The sequence below is a fragment of the Halichoeres trimaculatus genome, unplaced genomic scaffold (genome assembly GCF_033239565.1).
Source record: "Halichoeres trimaculatus isolate MK-OKI-2021-1 unplaced genomic scaffold, fHalTri1.1 fHalTri1_scaffold_2, whole genome shotgun sequence".
NCBI classification, from domain to species: domain Eukaryota; kingdom Metazoa; phylum Chordata; class Actinopteri; order Labriformes; family Labridae; genus Halichoeres; species Halichoeres trimaculatus.
The window spans coordinates 16,281,792-16,303,218 of NW_027437180.1; the positions used below are offsets into that span (position 1 = coordinate 16,281,792).

Here is a 21,427-nt window from a genome sequence, read left to right on the forward strand (position 1 = left end):
AAAAAGTTAGGTCTGAGGGACGACACTAAATCTTCCTGTTTCTGCTGTAAAGGTAAGGGTGTAAACTTTGGCCTCATCAATAACCCCTCAATATGGCCCAGACATCAGACTGCAGAGAGATCAAGTTACATCTTGATCGTTGCTTGGTTAAACAACCAGCAGATGATCTGATGATTGAAAATCTGTGCAAACACTGAGCCTCAGCTTCACTGTTTTCTGAAAGGTGGAGTCGAAACATCCTGAACAATCTCCTGTTCTAAATTGCAGGATCCGCATTTGTGGCAAGAGACAAACCCATTGAGTGTGATCAGTGACACTGAAAGTTAACCTCGCGTAGCATTATCTGTTACCAGCTTCAGGATGAGGTGCAAGTTCAAGAGGCGTGCTCTGCTAGTCGTGGGGACATTTCTGGGTCTGGTAATTTACTGGTCCTCCCTGTCAACCAAGCTCAGCGAGGAAACCCCTTTGAGAAAACAGGTGAGTTAATTAACAGCTAACCAGGTGATGATTCACCCTCTTCTTTGTTCATACACTTCCCAAGAATCACTCCAAGAGGGGCTACTTCTCACTTCAGCATTTATTCTGATCCCAACTAAAGTTAACAACGCTAGTCCCAAAAGAATGAGCCCTGATATCCAGGAGCAATACAATCTTATAACAATCATTGTTACGCCTATATGGAGGTTGAGTTTAACCAAACAACCAAGATTATAATTATTTGGCCAAAAACTTGATTGATATCACTGTCTCAACCCACAGCTGGTGTCAGTTTTCAGTGAGATGTGATACCATAGTGTGTGACTGCTGATTCAGAGCAAGGATCTAGGAGGCTAGGAGACTGGGTGAAAGTTTACACAGTCGGGTTGGGAGAAAAAAAACGTGGGGATATATTGGGATTTTTTGTTTGGCAAAATCAAAATCATGATTATTTGTTTGTTTTGTTAATTCTGAGCTCTTCATTTTAGTCTTTGTTGTTAAATTCAATTAAATAAAAGTTACCACTTCTCTCCAGCAGAGGAAAATATGGCTCCTGATATAGTCTGTAGACATTATCATCATCATTTAACTTTTTCACATGGTCTGGTGAGGACCGGATTGATTTATGGCACGCTTTTTATTGATTTGGTTTTTTACCTTAACCTTTATTTAACCAGTAATTTCCATTGAGATTTAACAATCTCTTTTACAAGAGAGACCTGGCCAAAATAAGCAGCCGTACAGAGTTGTGGTACATATAAAATGACACAGTCAGCCAGTTCAAAACAAATAATCAAATACACTTTTGGCTTCCAAGAAAAATAACCACATGCCTCCGTCCCTACTTTTATAATGATGCTCTTAAATTCACTAAGAGATATCATTGCATCAAATTTTAGCTCTTTTTGAAGATTATTCCACGACCAAGGTGGGTACTCTGGGTACAGAGAAGAGCAGCGAGTTAGAGGATCGTAGCTGGTACCCAGTAGAGCTGCTATACAGAAAAGAAAAGAGGTAAGATGGAAGTTTTCCCAGAATTCCATCCATCCATCCATTTTTTTAACCGCTTATCCTGTTCAGGGTTGCGGGTGGCTGGAGCCTATCCCAGTTGTCAATGGGCGAAAGGCGGGGTGCACCCTGGACTGGTCGCCAGTCAATCACAGGGCTGACACAGAGACAGACATCCATTCACTCACAAACTCACACCTAGGGACAATTTAGAGTGACTAATTAACCTGATGAGCATGTTCTTGGACTGCGGGAGGAAGCCGGTGTACCCGGAGAGAACCCACACAGAAAGGGCCACCGGCCAAGCTGGGTATCGAACCAGTGACCTTTTTGCTGCGAGGCTGCAGCCCTACCTGCTGCGCCACCATGCAGCTCTTTCCCAGGATTTCTTTATTAAAAAAACATCAGCCAGTGTTGTCTGCAAATTGTTAGTTAAGTCCAACCAACAAAATCATAAAGAATACGGTGATGGGTTATAGAGATTTTGCGTTAGTTATGAAGCAAAGAGCTGCATGATACACTGAATCAAGGGTGCACAGTGTGGAAGCAGACGCATGCATAAAGGGGATATTACCATTATCAACTACAGACAAAAAATGTAGCCTCCACAAGTTTTTTTTAGCATTAAAAGTAAAACAGGATTTGTTTCTATAATAAAAGCTAATGTTCATTTTAAGTTTTTTACTAGGTTTGTGATATGTACATTAAATGAGAGTTTGCTGTCTATCCAAATGCACAAGTACATTTTCAATGCAGTTTTCTTCAAAAGTAAAAACATAAAAAATATTCACCTGTTGCAATTTACCTCTTGAGCAGACCATGACCTTTTTTTGAGAATTCAAATCTAGCTATAGATTTTGTAGCTTCATTTGTAAGGACTGAAATGCTGTCTGAAGCTCTTGCACTGCTTTTGTAATAGAGTTTGCATGGGTGTAGATGACAGTATCATCAGCATATAGATGTATTTTGGCCTTTATGTCCTTTCCTAGGTCATTTTCAAAAATAGAAAACAGAATGGGTCCCAGAATAGATCCCGGGGGACTCCTCTGGTGATTGTAAGACATTCAGATTTATTGCCCTCAGCACAGACACACTGAGTTTGGCTGGTAAAATGATCTTTAAACCAATTAACAGCCTTGGAACTTAAACCAGCAGCACTAAGTTTAATCAATAACAATTCATGGCTTACAGAACCAAATGCCTTGGAGAGATCAATAAATAAGGCAGCAGAACGTTGTCTTCTGGGCAGTACAAGGGGCAGTCTGGCAGGACTGGAGAAGGTAATTTTTATGATCACGACGTCATGCAGGTCAGATCTCCGCGTATTTTAGCACACATGTCCTGAAAGCAAGCTTTGTCTGGAGCAAGCAAGAGAAGGAGACAATAGAAATTTGTCATTTCGGGGGTCTTTGTAGACAAGCTGGAGACGCATATTACTGTTACAAAACCAGTCCAAAGTGAATTTTGCATAATATGGGACCGTTGATGCCAGATGGGGATCTGTAGCAACCCACTACAGTGATGTAAGAGTCCCTTGACACCCCCCACCTTGACAGCCAAGATCTTAAACTGCTTGGGTCTGCTAAGTGCCAAAGTTGCAGAGCGACTATACTTGGTGTTAAAATATACAGCAACCCCAGCATCATTTATTTTCAACTGTGCACTGCTGGATCTGGGCAGGGGTTGATGAAACGCGTGTTACTTTAAAATACTTTGCCCCTTCCTTCTTGAGTAACCTTTTTTTCTTCTCCATCTCCCTCTCGAGTCCACCTTTCTCTTTGTCTTTTCTTGTTTTTTGCCGCCGGGTTTCTCAGGGTGCTCCAAAATCCTCGCTCCTTCCACTCCCTTAGCTCACTCTCGTATCACCGCGCTCTGTAGTGCTTAGCCGCGTTTCCAACAAGCAGACTGGTTCAGTTCGTCTCGGTACGGTGCGCATTTTGCGGCGTTTCCACTGACTCATCCCGGGTTGGATTCCTCAAAACCAAGACGAGCCTGCCTACTTTTTTGGGACCCTTCCGTATGAGTGTCAGACTGAACCGATCTCTTGGAAGGTACAGCAACGCACTGCAGACTGTGATAGGTCAAAAGAATCGTCACTTATCCCGACAGCGGCTGCATTTCTCCTGGCGGCACACAGACTTCTCTAAAACGAAGCTTGATTGCACTTTGTAACAAAGAGCCACATGTCAATCACTGGGAGGACGAAATGCTGCATGTCTTCCATCTATGCTTTTTGTTTACTGTTTTTCTTCTTTGTTGGATTTAATAGCGGGGTACAGTGTGTCGCGCTGCTATGGCGTCACACTATTGTTTCACAGCTGTGGCTTCCAGCATCTGGCTTACACTCCGCCTACCACGAGAGGGCACAGTTTGCTGTGGTAAGGCAAACGGGATCAGGCTTAACTGTAACAAACCGTACTGAACCGACCCGGACTGCTTGGTGGAAACGCAGCTCTTGTTTCCTTGTTGTTGCTATGAAGGAGCGGGTCTTAAAGCAACTAACCAATCACGGCTTTCTTCTAAAAAAAAAACGTCACTTTGACTAATCCCTATCCTTCTGATTCAGAGCTCAGAGCACTTGCTTTGTGTTAGTGGCAGGAGGGTGGGCATACTCTGTAAGGCATCTAGCGCTGCTGTCTCTGGCTTGTCTGCCAAAAAGCCGACCAACTTTTTTTTCATTGGCCTGTCCAGGCAGGCCAATAAGGAGGCATGCCACCGGGAAAAGTCCCGCCTCTCCTGATTGCCAGTCTGGGCCTGCGTCTAGGTCTCTATGACAACACCACCCCACAAGGATTTACTGTTATCAAAGCTATCAGTGTTCCTTCAGGACTATTTCTGGGCAGCACTAAAAAAACAGCCAACAGACACTACAGGGCCATAGTCTTTACCGGTGGTTTTGTCTGTAGGAGTGAGAACTCAAAACATTTTGTGTGTTTCATCAAGTTCACTTCAAGAACAAAGTGGAATATAAAAACTAGGGCTGTTATTTTAATGCATTTATTAGATTAACTAATTACACCGCAAATTAACGCGTTATAAAAATTGACGCTGGATCCCAAATCCGTGGGGCATTAAAAGACGCACTTATTTTCAAATGTCTGGTATTTACAAACCGTGTGTCCTACTTAGAAAAAGTGGTGTTCTCATCAGATTTTCAAATTTCCAACAGTCCCTGAATGTATCATACATGACCTCAGCAACATGCTTTAAACTGGGGGGAATCAAGAGTGATACAGTCCACGTCTCGTTTATTCACACGTCCTTTTTGAAAATCTGCAGATAATCAACCGTTTGCTCTAGCTCAAGCCTGTAAAAAACAGATAATTCTACACTCTTCATGCTTTAAACAAGCTCTGAATGATCGGTATTTGTCCTGTATTTAAATCTCAAGAATCCTTTGAAAATTTCCTTCCATCTTCCTGGTGTCATGTTTCAGCTTGGGGCTGCTCTGCACCAGTGAGCAACAGTTTGTGTGTTCAGAGCATTTTAACTGAGAATACTTCACTTTTCTTTGGTCCAAGACTTGAATAAAGTGTTTTGTACGTAGTTCCTCACAGTTTTTAGCCTTTAGCTCTGGTTCTCCTGACCTCATAGAAGTATAGAAGTTCATATTGCAGTGGCAGTTGAGTCCACAGTGAGTAAAATGTGACAGAAGCAAAAACCGTCCTAAAAATCAGCTTATCTTAGGTGCAGGACTGTGTAGATTTTGTTAAGGTAGAACCCCAACACTTTTTTTCATTTGTTCCTTATGCCTCAGGGTACCTAAAAATGTGTTGTATATATTCCCACCTTTTTTATGTTTTTTTTAATGTCTTTTAATGTGATTTTAGTGTCCTGGAATTCAAATTCTTTGTTCTGGGACCTTAAGCAGATATGTGATTACAATGAGATTAATTAGATTAATTAATTACAAATCCTGTAATTAATTTGATTAATTTTTTTAATCGCCTGACAGCACTAATAAAAACCAAAGGTAACAGTATGTTAAAACTACTCAAAGGTTCTGATCTACTACAATCTTAAATTACAAGCGCAAACAACATCTGCGTGTGTAAGCAGTGGGCTTGTTGTGGGTGATCTACAATTAGTTAACTAATTGAAATGATAAATCATACACTATTAAAACAGCTGCAGACAGGCAGTCTGTGCCATGTGGAACACAGACAGCCAGTCTGTGCAATGAGTCATATAGATAGCCAGTCCATGCCATGCGGAGTACAGACAGATTCTGCCCCTGTGCGACATTCAAATGTACAGCTGGGTCCCATATCCACAGTGTTCCCTCTTCACTCATGGTTTGTCTTCTCTGGTTTCAGGGAATATTTGCTTGAAAAGTATGGACATTTTAAGTTTGCTCGTCTAAATCCTGAGTTGGATTTATGCAAGGTGATGATTTGAAGTGAATCACATCACGAAGAACATGTGACTTGAACCAACCATGATGACATTCAAAGCACAATCAACCCAAGTGCTGTGTCAACTAATGTATGTTGTATTGATGGATTTTAACTCAGCACAAGTTTTACAAAAAATTATTCAAATGGCCCATAATGGGTAAAACATTTCTTGAGCCAGCAGTTGATCAGATGATTAACTCAGCTTTTTTGGGTCTGTTTTCCATAAGGACCAGGAAGTTTGTCTCACACAAGGAAGGACAATGTCCTGATTATCTGCCGCTCTGTGCGCACATATGTCCAAATGCCTGTCACACTTTGATCTCAAGTCCCATGAGCCCCCAAATATGTTGACGCTCCCACAGAAGTTTCTCTCTCTCTGAAGTTTTCTTTTTTCTCTCCTCTCTATCCTTCCTATGTCTCACAGGAGGGTGCTGCCTTGCCCAGAGTGAACCCTGCGGACCTCTTCAAGCCTGTGCCCTGGCCTCCTGTGGAGGGAGTGGAGGTTGACCTGCACGCCATCAGACTCAAACATGGTGAGGCGCCATCCCTAAAGGTCCCATATTTTGCTCCTTTTCTGCAGGTTTCTTCATGAAATGGTCGTAACATGTTTTGGTCCAAAAAGCCAATAAATCAAGCACAGCAGCATTGTTTCCAGGCTCTCATAGCCCCTCTGTTCAGAACGGTCTGATTTAGTGGGCGTGACCTTCATATGTAACCGCTGATACCGCCCCGCTCTTCCGCGTCACTGAGAGCGGCGCCACATCGATGACTACTGAGCTCCAAGTGCAAGGGTTAAGAAAACAGTGAAGCCCGTTTACCGAAACATTACAGGCTAAGACAACAGGCTAGAGCTAAAGTTAGCATCCTGAAGCTAACACAGAGCCAGGGGGGACACTGAGCAAAAGCTCTTACATCTGCTCCACAGCACACAGCATTTAAAATACTCACATTTCCAGGGTCCCAGGTTTTTTGGAGGATGGTTGGTAATGCGCCTGGATTCAGGACCAGTCTATTTGCTAGTCCTCTGTTGTACTGTCCAAAGTTAGAAAAGCAGTTGGCTGTGAAGTGACAAGCACACACATGCACAGTTTTACTGAGTGTAGCTGGCACATTTCCTTGATAAATAAACTCTAGCCACTTAGTCTTGTCTCCTTCAGAGATGGAACTATGTGCATGGAACTATGTGGCCGTACATTCACAAGCACTACTAAGTACAGTTTTTGTCATTAAATATCACATTTTGTGGGCTGGGAGGAAAGCCAAAGACCCACAAATTTCACTAAAAGACTTAATAAAGTGATTTTTGCATAATGTGGGACCTTACACAACCTTAATTGACTGTAAACACTTTGAACACTTGACTCAGACCAGTTCTCTGTGTGCAACGATTTGACTCCTGGTTTTCTCTCCATTAGAGCCCAATGATCCTCAGAAACCAAATCAGCAGCTCAACCAGAAGCAGGTGATCCAGCAGCAGTATGTGACATTCAAACCCCACACTCACAACTACACAAGCCCTGTTCTGAAGAAAGGCATCCTGGGAAACTTTGAACCCAAAGAGCCAGAGCCTCCAGGGATCCCTGGTGGCCCTGGAGAGGGGGCCAAACCCTTTATCCTGGGTCCAGAGTACAAAGATGCCGTGCAGGCCTCCATCAAAGAGTTTGGCTTCAACATGGTGGCCAGTGACATGATCTCTCTGGACAGAAGCATCAGTGACATCCGCCATGAAGAGTGAGTCAGACTGTTTATGATAAGATGCTCCTTTGTTTGTCCCACAGCGGGGAGAGTTACTATGATGGCCCTGAAGGGCAATGAGAATAAATATTTCAAAAGCACAAAATACATTTCAGAAGCACTAATACATTTCACAAACCACAAATATATTTCAAAAAACAATTATATTTCAGTCATGAATCACAAATTATATTTCGCAGATCACAAAATAAATTTCATGAAACTGGAAAGGGTAGGGCCATGCTACTTGTCTCTGATTGGCTCAATCGAAGCATGTCAATCACATCAGTTAGCTATCATTTCCTGTTTACATTGGATACCGGCTGTAGCAGAGCCATGGCAAAGTTTCACGCCTCTACCAGGATTGAGGTGGGGCTTGATTTGATAAGGCAGTACTTCAACGAGGGACATACATATAGTGTGATTGTAGAAATGCTTTTCAAGAGCCATGGGCTACAGAGAAGGGTTGGGTATTCCTCGTTGAATGTTATCAGGAGGGCAATATCAGCTGAGCTCCTGGGACCTGGAAAACGTTTTTGGTACCGACAATGTGGCTCACACTCAAGCAAAAGCATGGTCTCTGTGTCAAAAGGTAGACTGTAATGAGACTGTAATCGGGTACATCGCAGGTTTATCCATCGCACTTACCACTCTATGGGTTTGTCCAGTCAGAGACAAGTATTATGGTCGCACTCAACGGCGCTGGCCCTACCCTTTCCCGTTTTGTGATATTTATTTTGTCATCAGTGAAATTTAATTTGTGATCTGTGATTTTTATTTGTATTCTGTGAAATGGATTTGGGTTTTTGAAATATATTTGTGGATTGTGAAATGTATTAGTGCTTCCAGAATGTATCTTGCGCTTTTGAATTATTGATTTCTATTGCCCCTCAGGGCCACCATAATTTACAGAGTCACAATGGCAAACAAGAAAGTGTAAAGTGAAAAAAATTATATAAGAAGATTTGGAAGAGAATGATAGAGTGAGAGGAAAGTAGAAAAATTATTCATGTTCAAGCATAATAAAAAGGTAGTAACTCTTCTGAAAGGGGTGGGACAAGTCCATTGGAGACGACAACTCGGTTATCATTCTCTTGTCAGCCTCAACCTCCACAGGGTCCAGATGGCAGCCCGGGAATGAGCTGACCCTCTTCACCAGTTTGTGCAGTCTCACTCTTCTTTGTCCTGTCTGTCCAGAGCAGATAAAATCCTTCCCATGTGGCGTTCATATCTGGTGCAAGATCAGTTTGCCACGTTGCAGTAAAATGAATGATGCTACTCCGCTGTTTTTTCCTCTGGTGCTGGGTTAGCACAGCTAACTCACACATTATGTTGGAGATAGATCTTAAATTCCCTATGATCGTAGATTGAAGGACAGGTCGATGTTGCCTCTTCTTAGCTCACATCACAGTACCAGCATTTCATCCTCGCCTTCTTCTCCTCAGCTCACTGGGAACATCTGACCTAGAACAGGTTAACACCGTCTTGCCATAGGTTACTCAAACCACTGGATCCACCACACATTACACCAACCATCACATGCACTTTTTGTTAATCAAGACCTTCAGGACTGACTATCATTCATATCATTGAGGAGGAGATGTGTATACAAGAGTGGAGCTGTACCATCATCTACTAACATAACATCATCTGTATATGTGAGAAAGAGAGTAACAGTCACCTGTATGATTGTGTCTCACCTGTCCAGGTGCAAATACTGGCACTATGATGACCGACTGCTGACCTCCAGTGTGGTGATCGTGTTCCATAATGAAGGCTGGTCAACGCTGATGAGGACCGTCCACAGTGTGATCAAGAGAACCCCTAGGAGGTACCTGGCTGAGGTCGTCATGATCGACGACTACAGCAACAAAGGTCAGAGTTCCTGCCAACGAAACGCAGGAGGTACAATGACCTGTGTTCAACATGTATAATCTAGCTACGTTACACTCAACTAACAACATAAACATTAACCAGCAACATCACACTCAACCAGCGACACCCTACTAAGCCTGCAAAATTAAGGTGAAAGATACATCTTGCACTCTGACACATCTTCAGTGATACAACCTGGGGTCATTAGGTGTTTCAAGTCTTTCAACACCAGACACCCTCCCCCAGCGTCATTTTTTCTGTTGTTCTTTTTCTATTCAAGAACATTACAAATCAGTGTGTGTGTGTGTGTGTGTGCGTGTGTGTGTGTGTGTGTGCGTGTATGTGCATGTGTATGTGTGTGTGTGTGTGTGTGTGTGTGTGTGTGTGTGTGTGTGTGTGTGTGTGTGTGTGTGTGTGTGTGTGTGTGTGTGTGTGTGTGCTTGTGTGTAGTCCACCTGAAGGAGCGTCTGGAGGACTACATCAAACAGTGGAACGGTCTGGTGAAAGTTTTCAGGAATGAGAAGAGAGAAGGACTGATCCAGGCCAGGAGCATTGGAGCTAAGAAGGCCACTAAAGGACAGGTACCTGATGATGTCACATACTGATACACACACACACCAACAGATGGTACTATTCCAACAGTACTATGTCTGTGGCTTTGTTTTTGAACCGTCTGGCTGTTAATCAGAGTGATGAAACAGGAGGGACTCTGCATGCTGATGCAGATGTTTTATCCCCTGAGATGCTGGGGCTGAAGTTGGTTTCTGTGTTTCTGAATCTGATTTTTCCAACTGAACCAGTAGATTCAGGTGTTTTAGACTGTTAAGAACAGAAACTATTACACACATGTCAGGTATTTTTGTTTATTTGTTTGTTTCCCTAGGTGCTGATCTTCCTGGATGGTCATTGTGAGGTTGGAACCAACTGGTATGCTCCTCTGGTTGCTCCAATATCAAAAGACAGGTTACACACACACACACACACACACACACACACACACACACACACACACACACACAAGCACAAATGAATGAATCGATACATTGCAGTTTAACTCAACTTTCTGTGGGCTGTGGTGCCCAGTTCAAGTCTCAGTTGTTCCAAACTGGGTTCAGTTGAAACTCCACAGAGAGTGTTCGCTGGGCTCTCCATGGTTATCGTAGCCTGTATTCTGTATGATACTCTTCCTCCTGTCAGTGTATCTCACCATGTAACAATTTGAATCATTAACCAAAAATAACTGAATCACCACTTCACCTTTGCAGGTAGATAGTTCTTGGTGCCAGCAGTTAGACGTAGCCCACCGCCTGACAAAGGGAAATACAGACTTCTGGGACTTACTGATCTACCTTTGGACTAGTTGGTTAACAGGAAACAATTTCTAAAAAACTAAAAAAAAGATATATTAAAAAACACAAAAACAAAAATCCTCATCTAACCCGTACGACAGTACCCTTCCGCTCCGACACACTGAATTAACAAAAAATCTCAGTTCACAAACCCAAAATAAAAAGTCCAACAGTCCCAGAATCTGACACAAAAGTAAATCCACTGAATAAAATGAGTCCTTTCTCAGTTCCTTGTAAGTCAATTCCAGAGAAAGAAAAATCAGAGGAAAAAAAGGAGGTCGCGTTCGCCACAGCCACTTCTGAGCCACGCTGACCAGAGGTAGTTCCACTCATGTGGAAAAAACCTCCTCAGGTTGCTCAAACACTGGCTGCCAAGACTTCCTGAACCCCTCCTGTACAGATCCTCTGGCATAAATCTACAAACAGGGGTATACTCAGTCCTGGACTGCTGATGATGAAGGCACCTGCCTCAGCCATTTGCATGTACCTTGCTTCCCCTCAGGTAAGTTCCCTCCCGACTTAAAAAACCTCCCATCGGACTGGTTGCTAACCATAACTTTAAACCATAACTCCCTCTAAAGCAGAAGCAAAAATACACACAGATAAAAAAAATATATATTTCCCTCTGATCAGGGCCTGCACGACAACTCTTTCCACAGTGTGCCTTACACCTATGCAGGGAAAATGTTTGATACTCTTATTGCATACAGAGGAACGATGTCACAATATTCCCACATTTTTAACTTGACATAAGTTTTTGTGCTTCGTTAAAGACACGGTCACACTGGCCACCTGTACTGTGCCCAAACACACTTCAACACTAAGTCCACTTTGATGGCCAGTGTGACTGGAGTGCGCCATGCTCTCTTGCTCATATTTCATGATGCAGAGGCAGGTGCCTCAAGTCTAGTTCATATTGGCGTCGTGTCTCCCCGCTGTACTTACAAGAGGGGGAACGGCACAGAATGGATGGCCAGTGTGACCACGCCCTAACACTCTTGTCTGGTGTGTCCTTTGTCCCAGCTGTTACATCTGTTGAATGTTAATGCTGCCAAGTAATACCTAGCATTTCCAGGCCGCTGGAGCTTGAACATTAATAAATTCCACTTGAGTCAAGCTTTAAAAACAATGAGAGCTTAGGTTAAAGTCTGACTGGGAGCCTTCAGAGCCAAGTCTAATCCAGGAGAGTTCAGTTTGAATCCAACATTGAGTGGTTTTTTCTGTCCTGCATGCCCATCCCCCCATCATTCCTCATGTCTCATGAATACATCGTCTCCACCCCACCTCTGTCAGAATGGTGTGCACAGTGCCTTTAGAGGACTACATCTCTGGCCACGATTACAGCATTCAGACCCAGGGTGGAGGAGACGAGGACAACTTTGCTAGGGGAGCCTGGGACTGGAGCATGATGTGGAAGAGGATTCCTCTGACAAACAAAGAAAAACAACTCAGAAAGACTCGCACTGAACCGTACAGGTACATAGGAGCACATAGGGCATAAGATCCATGGGGCACAGACAAGCAGTCAGATGCATTAAAGGGATAGTTCAGTTTTTTTGAAGTGGGGTTGTATGAGTTCTATGTGACCACTAAGGACATTAGATATAGTAGAAAGTTGTCTCCTCTCTCTCAGTAAGACACAAACTGTAATCTATGGTGACGAGGAAATAGGCGCTAACAGGGAAAGACCGTACCAAATTCAAAGGCTATTTTCTCTGCCTAAAAGAACTAAAATCAAAAAGTAATACCAGAGTTTAAGAGTACGCTACATAAAATATTTTTTAAGTCCACTTAAGTGCACTTAAGTGCATTCCCTATATATACATATATATATATATCAGGCCGTTGTGTATCACGAGAGGATACAAACCATCTCAAGTAAAACTTCAAACTTCAGCTGCCAATCCAAGTTTATCAGCAGTGGAGAACATGTGTTTAATAGGGTCCTCAGCCTGAGCCAGGGCACTATTGTATTTTTTGTTTTGTTTTTTCTTTTTATGGTTAAGGGTACAGAAACATGGAAACATATAGAAGACATTATATAAATAAAAATGGTTGTGCAAGGTTAAATGTTCATTTTCCTATGTTCAGAAACTTGTGCCTAAAAAAAATCCAAATATAAGCTGACCTCATTTCCCTGCAGGTCTCCAGCCATGTCTGGGAGTCAGTTTGCTATAGAGAGAGAGTTCTTCTTTGAGCTGGGTCTGTATGATCCAGAGCTGCAGATCTGGGGAGGAGAAAACTTTGAGATATCCTACAAGGTACTCACAGAGAGCAGCAGTATGTACATGAGACAGAGCTTTGTTTTAATATCACACTGTGATCTGTGTGTGTGTGTGTGTGTGTGTGTGTGTGTGTGTGTGCGTGTGCGTGTGCGTGTGCGTGTGCGTGTGTGTGTGTGTGTGTGTGTAGATCTGGCAGTGTGGTGGTCAGCTGCTCTTCGTGCCCTGCTCTCGGGCCGGTCATATCTTCAGAGTACATGGGTGGCAGGGTAACGCCCTCCCTGCAAATATTGGACCCTCCCCCACTCTGAAGGTAGAGCAGCTCACACCAACACACCTGCAAAGACCTTTATTAAGTCTCTACTTACACAAATAGAAATTATAGAGGGCCAAAGAGTCAAATTGAAATTAATTAATTGATTGATTAATTGTGTCAACAAATATTTTAAATCGGGACTAAATAAAAGTATAGATGAATGTATAAATAAATGTATACATAAAGGTATGAATAAAAAAATAAAAAAAATAAATGTGTTATTAAATACTTAGTTTTGAAATTGATTAAGTGATTGTTTATCAGCTGCAAAAAAAAAGAAAAATACTTATGCCTTAGTGCCTGAAATGGAAATGCTCACATTATATATCAGAAAATAATTATAAAGGATCTTGGCGATCCTGGCTCAGTGATCAATTAAAGACATGACATCAATCCTCAGATTATGAACTCAGTTAATGATCAGAATCTAACCTCAGGCTTTAAAGGTGATGTTTCCCAATGTTTCTAGCTGTGTTGATGTGAATGATTCATAACCCAATCAAACGGTGTAAGTGTAAGACTGCGCTCAGAATACTTGAAGGTTTCTAGGGGAGACTGTGGAGTCAGTTTCCAGCTGCTGAGGCTCTCAAACCATTGACATGAAAAAAGTTTAAGAGGCATGGATAAGGTGATTTCAGCATTGACTAGAATAAATGTATACTCCCGTGTGTGTCTGAACAGAACTATGTGCGTGTGGTGGAGGTGTGGTGGGATGAGTATAAGGACTACTTTTATGCCAGTCGTCCTGAGGGTGCTGCGCTGGCCTACGGAGACATCAGTGAGCTCAAACGCTTCAGGTAAAACTTATTCTCATAACACAAACTTGACCTCTGTTCACAGGCAGCAGTCTGTGTCTGAGTCATGTCAGTGTTTGATAGTCGAGCTTTCAAAACAACCAACCTGAGCACTGAGTTACATTACTCTGAATATACTGGTGAACGATCATGAAGGCATGCTAACCTCACACTGCTCTTACTTTATTGCATATTAATGATGACAGACACTCAGAGTGCACCAAATGGTTGTTCACTACGAGCTCAGAGCCCTCTTGGTGACAGACCAGGACTGTGTTCCTTTTGGGGGTTATGGTGTTAGGAATCAGAGATTTGTTCTCTATCCCAGAGGAAAATTAGGTATTTTGTTTGTACCTCTAGATCTGGACTGTCCTCTGTTGTTGATCATTTTTCTGAGATTCACTGACATCATCCAGAAGGTGGCGGAGAATACCTCTCTGCTTCTGATGATGATGTGCTGATGAAGGCTCAGGCCGACACAAGCTCCATGCTTAGGTCCCAGGCTGGCACTCGCTCCCTGCTTCACTACAAGGACAACGCAAGTGGTTCTTTCAACTTTTGGCCCAGCACAAGTTCCTTACTTAGCTCCATGGCCAACACCAGCTCCCCAATAAGCTAAAAATCCGGCACCAGTGTATCTCTCACCTTTCTGCTCAACACTAACTCCATGCTCGAGTCCCTGGCTAACACTAGGTCCCTACTTGGCTCCAAGTCCAACACAAATGACTCTCTCAACTGTCAGCCAGACACCAGCTCCCTGCTCAGCTCCCAGGCTAACACCTGTGACTTTCTCAGCTTTCTGCCCAACATCAGCTACTTGCCTGGCTTCCAGGCAGACACCAGCCACCCCCTCCTCACCAGGCTCCAAGGACAAAACTATCACTGCACTCAGCAGTAAGGCCTACATTTGCTTCGTTGCTAGGCGCTGCCCAAGTAGCTGCCTGTTGCAGCAGCTCTCTCGTCTTTGTCCGTTTCTTGGAATTTTTTTCGTCTCTTTTTCGTAATTTTTGTATTTGGAGTGGATCATAACTTTGTATGGTTCATTTGTGGCTTTTGTGGCTTCAGTGATATTTTTACTACTTTTTCTCCTGTGTTTGTCTGGAGATCCTACATGTAACCATGGCTGCATTGTTTACATGTCAAATTAGCTGTTAGCAGCCTGTAGCATGTCAATGCTAACTGGTGTAAGGCCTGATGATTTCCCTCAAGGTGAGGAGGAGGAGGTGAGGACGACGTGCTGGTTCTCGGGTGTGAGCTGGGAGCAGACGACATGGACCTGTCCTTCCATCCATCGTTGTTGGGAACGTGGGATCTAGCTCCGGTGGGATGGAATAGCTAGCGGTGCTAGCCCAGCGGCAGAGGGGCTGCCAGAGGGCAGAGTGGCATCGTGCTGTTCATGGACATGGCTGACGGAGCTGACATCGGACGCTGGTGCCACATTGGAGGAGCTTCGCCCGCTGTGGGCAGACAGGATCCAGGAGACAGAGACTGAACAGACTGCTGAAGAAGCTCAGTCCTGGACCCTGTGGAGGTGGAGACTGGCTGGGCTGGAGAGTGGTGGACAGGCTGTCGTCATCTATTTTCTTGTGGACCTTTTTGCACTTTCTATACACTTTCTTACTTTTTTTTTCTTGATTCCTGCTGTGTCTCCTGAATTTCTCCTCGGGGATAAATAAAGTATTTTCTATTCTATTCTATTCTATTCTATTCTATTCTACACAAGCATCTCTCTCAGCTCCAAGAGAAATACCAGCTCTGCACTTGGGTGCCAGGGGAAACCCCATGACTCTCTCAGTTTCAGCCCGAAACCAGCCTAGAGCTTGGCTCCCAGAACAACCCCATCACTGCACTCAGCTTTGAGGCCAACACTAGCTCCTCACTCTGCTCCTGGGCCCACACCATCTCCCTGCCCAGCTACAAGGCAGACACCAGTAATGCGCTAAGGCCCCAGACCAACACCAGTGACTCTCCCAGCTCACAGCCTGACACGAGCTCCTCACTCGGGTCCCAGGCAGACACCAGCCACTTGATTAGCTCCTAGGGCAACCCCATCCCTGCACTTAGCTTTCAGGCCATCACAAACGTAGCTCTTAGGACCCCACTTTCTCCCTGCTCAGCTCCCTGACAACACCAGCATCAAGCTCAGCTCCCAGGCGACACACCTCTTCACTTGGCTCCCAGGCAGACACCGGCTCCTCGCTCGGCCCCCAGAACAAAAACCATCACAACCATCACATAGAGACAATACTGACATGATATGTAGTGCAGCCCCAGTTTCTGTTAAGCTGTCATGCTTTGCTTCATGTGCAGCAGGCAGTCCTTCAAGGATGGAGAACTATAAAAACAGATAAACAGAGCTCCCTCTGCTTAGCAATCTGTGTCATTCCACCAATAAACCACTTAAACCCTTGATGTCTATGTTTTGCTGCTCATGAATAAAATAGTCATATTGAAAATGTCCTGTGAGTGTTTCTGTGGTGGTCCCCAGTCAAAGATTAGTCTGTGTAACTGACCTGTTCCCCATGTGTTGTGTTTTCAGAGAGGAGCACCGCTGTAAGAGCTTCAAGTGGTTCATGGAGGAAATCGCTTATGATGTCATTCAGCACTATCCTCTCCCTTCTAAAAGTGTGCAGTGGGGGGAGGTAAGAATATGCACAAACACCTGAGCACACACTCAGTGTGTGTTTTTGACCATGCTGTGTTCACCCTGCTGTGTGGTGTCCTGACTCTGTGTAGATCCGAGGCTATGAGACCAGATACTGTATCGACAGTATGGGACACACTGACCGGGGCACTGTGGAGATCGGACCCTGCCACGGGATGGGAGGCAACCAGGTACTGACCCACAAGGAGCTGATGGTCTGGTTTGGACTGGTCCACCAAATAAGAGGACCTGTGAGGGTCAGGGAGTCCATAGTCTGTAGAAAGATGGGCCAATCTTAAACCAGTGACTAATTAAAGACAAACAGTTTCAACAACTGCCCTTAAACCATAACGATGGGCCGACACCAGATCGTAAGGTCACCCTTTAAACTGAAACACCAGCTTCCCATAATGCAAAGTGTAAGCAGTAAAGATGGCATTTGTCTGTCTGCACAGAGGTTAAGTTTGACCAATGTAGGGATATGAGGACCGCCCTGTGATGGTGTGAGCTTTGGTCCATTTTACCTCATTATAGACAAAATAGACAAAGAGAAAAAATAAAACAAAAATGCTTTTTTTCATTTGACAAAATCTCAACAAAGCAGAAGAAACATCTATGTGAAAATGACCAAAGTGTCTGAAAACACCAATTTGAAGAGTGTCCTGAACCTGCTTTCTTTCTAATGCCCAGCAGGGGGCTAACCTGCTGTTCTTAAATTCAGATTGTATAGCAGTTTGTCAGAAAGTCTTGCCCCTCCTCAGCTGATTTATTCTCTCTGTAAACATTTTCTTAATGAGTTTATGGTCTCTAGTATCAAGTTGCAAAGTTTTTTGAATTTTAACATCTCAGACAGCATCCTCAGACCTTCAGGGGGTGTCTGTGTGTTTCAGGACCTACAGAATATTGTGTTCTAAGACAATGTAAGCACCAAAACTGTTAAAAGAAGATAAGAGTCTCTTCTTTTATGTCTGTCTTTCTGATTTTGATCCTTAAAAAAAAAACAGAGCAAACATACTTTTCTAATTTGTGCTAATCTCCGAAGATCCTCTCCATGATTTTATTATCTTTTCTCAAGATCACAACACTCTTTTTCTCAGAACTACTGCTCTTCTTGAATCATTCAGGTGTGAGCTGCCAGAACTTTTTAGAGTTGCAATGTCTTGCTATGCCTCTGTTATTTCCCATCTTCTTCTCATATCTATGCTGATCCGTGGACTTTAAACCATGCTCAATTGGTATTAAGGGGCCCAAAGTGAGCCAAGAAAATATCCCCCACACCATTACACCACCACCAGCAGCCTGAACCATTGATACAAGGCAGGATGGATCCATGCTTTCATGTGTTTGAGGCCAAATTCTGACCCTGCCATCAGACTCATCAGACCAGGCAACGTTTTTCCAATCTTCTATTGTCCAGTTTTGGTGAGCCTGTATGAATTGTAGCCTTAGTTTCCTGTCCTTAGCAGAACTGCCGCTTACTAGATATTTTCTCTTTTTGGGACCATTCTCTGTAAACCACAGGGATGGTTGTGTGTGAAAATCCCAGTAGATGAGCAGTTTCTGAAATACTCAGACCAGCCTGTCTGGCACCAACAACCATGCCACATTCAAAGTATCTTAAATCACCTTTCTTCCTCATTCTGATGCTTGAACTGCAGCAGATCGTCTTGACCATGTCTACATGCCTAAATGCATTGAGTTGCTGCCATGTGATTGGCTGATTAGAATAATAATAATAATAATAATACATTTTATTTCAGGGCGCCTTTCATAGCACTCAAGGTCACCTTACATCAGTAGCAGAGACATAGGGTATCAGTAAAAGTGCATTAAAAGAAGAGTAAAAAGCAAGTTTAAAAAGAGCCATACAGAACAAAGACAGTGTAAATTAACAGAGGGAGTATGCAAGCTTAAATAGGTGAGTTTTGAGTCTTGTTTTGAAGAGTGGTAAGGAGTCAGTATTGCGAAACTTGCATTAATGGGCAGTTGGACAGGTGTGCCTACCAAAGTGGCCGGTGAGTGAAAATTGCTGCAGATAACAAATTAATTTTCATTTGTGGCACCTCAGATGAGGCTGAACATGCAGCTTTGGTGCCCCTCTTGTGGCTTGGGTGCTTTGTGCAGTCGTGTAGTCACAGAAACGGCTCAGAATGGTTGCAACAGAGTCAACATCTATAGACGTCACTGGAAGCTGATGAGTTAGTGTGTGAGATTCTTGAAACCCATAAGCTTCACTGTAAACTTCAATACTGAAGTAGACTGAACTCCCCAGTTTAAATCACTTTTATGTTGTGTGTGTGTGTGTGTGTGTGTGTGTGTGTGTGTGTGTGTGTGTGTGTGTGTGTGTGTGTGTGTGTGTGTGTGTGTGTTTGTGTGTGTGTGTAGTTGTTTCTTATAAATGAAGCCAACCAGCTGATGCAGAAAGGCCAGTGTCTGACCAGTGGAGCAAATAGTTCATCTGTCATCATCACCAACTGTGGCCGGAACCAACACACTGAGTGGAAGTTCTTTAAGGTATATCTCACACACACACACACACATACACACACACACATACACACACACACACACACACACACACACACACACACACAAAGAAAGAAAGAAGTGCACTAAACATTAGCAATATGTTACTGTCCCCCACTCCCCACCCCCACCAACCCACATTTCTCTCTTCAGGATTTGCACCGGTTCACTCATGTGCCGACAGGTAAAAACTAAAACCCTGGTTCTTCACCATCATCTTCATCATGCTTGAGGTCATGCTAACATGGAGTAAAGATGAGGGAGCCTCTGACCCTCTGTCTGCTGAATATTCAGGGTTATTTAAATGAATAGAACTGCAGTACACTCCATGAACTGTAGATGGCAGCTAATCTATGGTGTGTGTCTGTCCCAGGGAAGTGTCTGGACCGCTCCGACCTGCTCCACTCAGTGTTCATCTCAGACTGTGACACCAGTAAAACCAGTCAGAAGTGGGAGATGAACCCAATCGAGGCTGTGTGACCACACTCATAAAAATGATTCATTGGATAAACTCAGTTAAATTGTGTGCAGGATATCCATCCAATAAATATTTGTAGCCCCAACTCAAACTTAGTTTGTCCATACAATATAACAAAAATTAAGGCGAAGTGGGACTCATTTTCAGCCCTGGAATTTCATACCTCAGACCGGCCCACTTTATATCATGATCTATTGTATTAAAATAATGTAATTATAACTTTACATGTTAAGAGTGCTGAAAAGAGAAAAAAAAATATGTATATCCTGTGACTGAGGGTGAGCAAAGTAGTCAAAACTATCAACAGACACATCTTCATCTATCTCATCCCTAACTTGTGGTTCAGGGTTCTGCTGCTGCTGCTGAGCTGCTGTCTTTGAAATCAGTGTCGGAGTAGACTCTGCTCTCCCTTTCACACTTCCTCCAGGTTCCATAAACTCACCTAAACCTGTGTAATAAGAATCAATGATAATAAACAATAATGTTTTGTTCAGTGGCAAAATTTTCAGGTCTATTGCATCTTACATTCATCTTATTCATTTTGAATTGTGTGCTTTGTTTACCATCTTAATTTTGATGATAAAAAGGGCCACTACTAATATTTGGGCACAGAAAGTGATTATAATAGAACTGATGCTTGCTTGTTCACACACTCTTTACAACAGCTCACCTGTTTCTCCAAAACTGACAGCAGCAATCCCTTCCTCATCACTGTCCCCTGTGTCTTCCTCTAACATTAAATCTAATTAAAAAAAAATAGTCAATTGTCACCCCTCTGGTCAGATCAAGTCAATTTCATTATTGTAGTACTGAATCATCAAGCATCAATTATCTCAGGGCAGTTTTTATATAGAGTAGGTCTACACTATACTCTGATATTAATTCTAATCACTCAGTGAACAATCCTACCTGCCCACTCTGCACCTGTGGTGGGCTCATAGCTGGTTAGTGCTGCTGCATCTCGCTTCTGAGGGGCTACAAGACAAAGTTTCCCCAGTTATGTGGCGTCGTCTCATCACATGGTGCGAGCTGCATTTTATCCAACATCGTCATCCTCTGCTGTTTCAAACCGTGAGCCTGTTTTATTAAAAAAAAAAAAAGTTGCTATTTTGCGCATTTTGGTGTCATTTTCCAGCGCTTTCCTCTTTTTAATTCTAAGCTTCTCCACACCACCCTTGCTCTTTTGATCCATCTGGCCTGCAGTAGCTACAAGCTGGCTCGTTGCACAGACTCCGACTGGCGGAGCTAATTGTTTTTAGCCTGCACGGACGTGCTGTTACGTCAGGATGCATCTGAGAAAAAAAAGCTGCAGATGGAGACGGCCCACAGGGACAGGGGTAATAGCATGTGGGTAACACTCATTCAGGGCCACGAATGAACACCAAACCAAAAAATTATAATAATATTTTTTAAAAGTATATTACCACTGGCCCTCGCGGCCCAAACTTCAGGCCGGCCCACCGGGAAATGTCCCGGTCCAGGTTTGTATTACATCAAGGTAGAAACATCCATCCATCCATTTTCTATACCGCTTATCCTGTTCAGGGTCCCGGGTGGCTGGAGCCTATCCCAGCTGTCATTGCACGAGAGGCGGATTACACCCTCGA

General features: G+C 43.4%; 1 protein-coding gene across 1 annotated transcript; it reads left to right on the top strand.

Moving 5' to 3' along the window:
• The first annotated feature begins 360 nt into the window (after nt 1-360).
• Nucleotides 361-19,822, top strand: LOC141786725 (N-acetylgalactosaminyltransferase 7-like). The gene is made up of 15 exons (XM_074665261.1): nt 361-477; nt 6,307-6,415; nt 7,298-7,613; nt 9,325-9,491; nt 9,942-10,072; nt 10,375-10,454; nt 12,134-12,316; nt 12,984-13,101; nt 13,253-13,375; nt 14,060-14,175; nt 16,712-16,814; nt 16,909-17,007; nt 19,202-19,330; nt 19,496-19,526; nt 19,716-19,822. Exons 1-15 carry the CDS (start codon nt 361-363, stop codon nt 19,820-19,822), a joined length of 1,929 nt encoding a protein of 642 aa, XP_074521362.1.
• The last annotated feature ends 1,605 nt before the right edge of the window (nt 19,823-21,427 follow it).

Excerpts from the sequence above, each read along its gene's own strand:
- LOC141786725 (XM_074665261.1), top strand. The coding sequence starts at position 361 with ATGAGGTGCAAGTTCAAGAGGCGTGCTCTGCTAGTCGTGGGGACATTT. Across the intron at positions 16,815-16,908 it reads AAAGTGTGCAGTGGGGGGAG|ATCCGAGGCTATGAGACCAG; the intron begins GTAAGAATATGC and ends GACTCTGTGTAG. Across the intron at positions 17,008-19,201 it reads ACGGGATGGGAGGCAACCAG|TTGTTTCTTATAAATGAAGC; the intron begins GTACTGACCCAC and ends GTGTGTGTGTAG.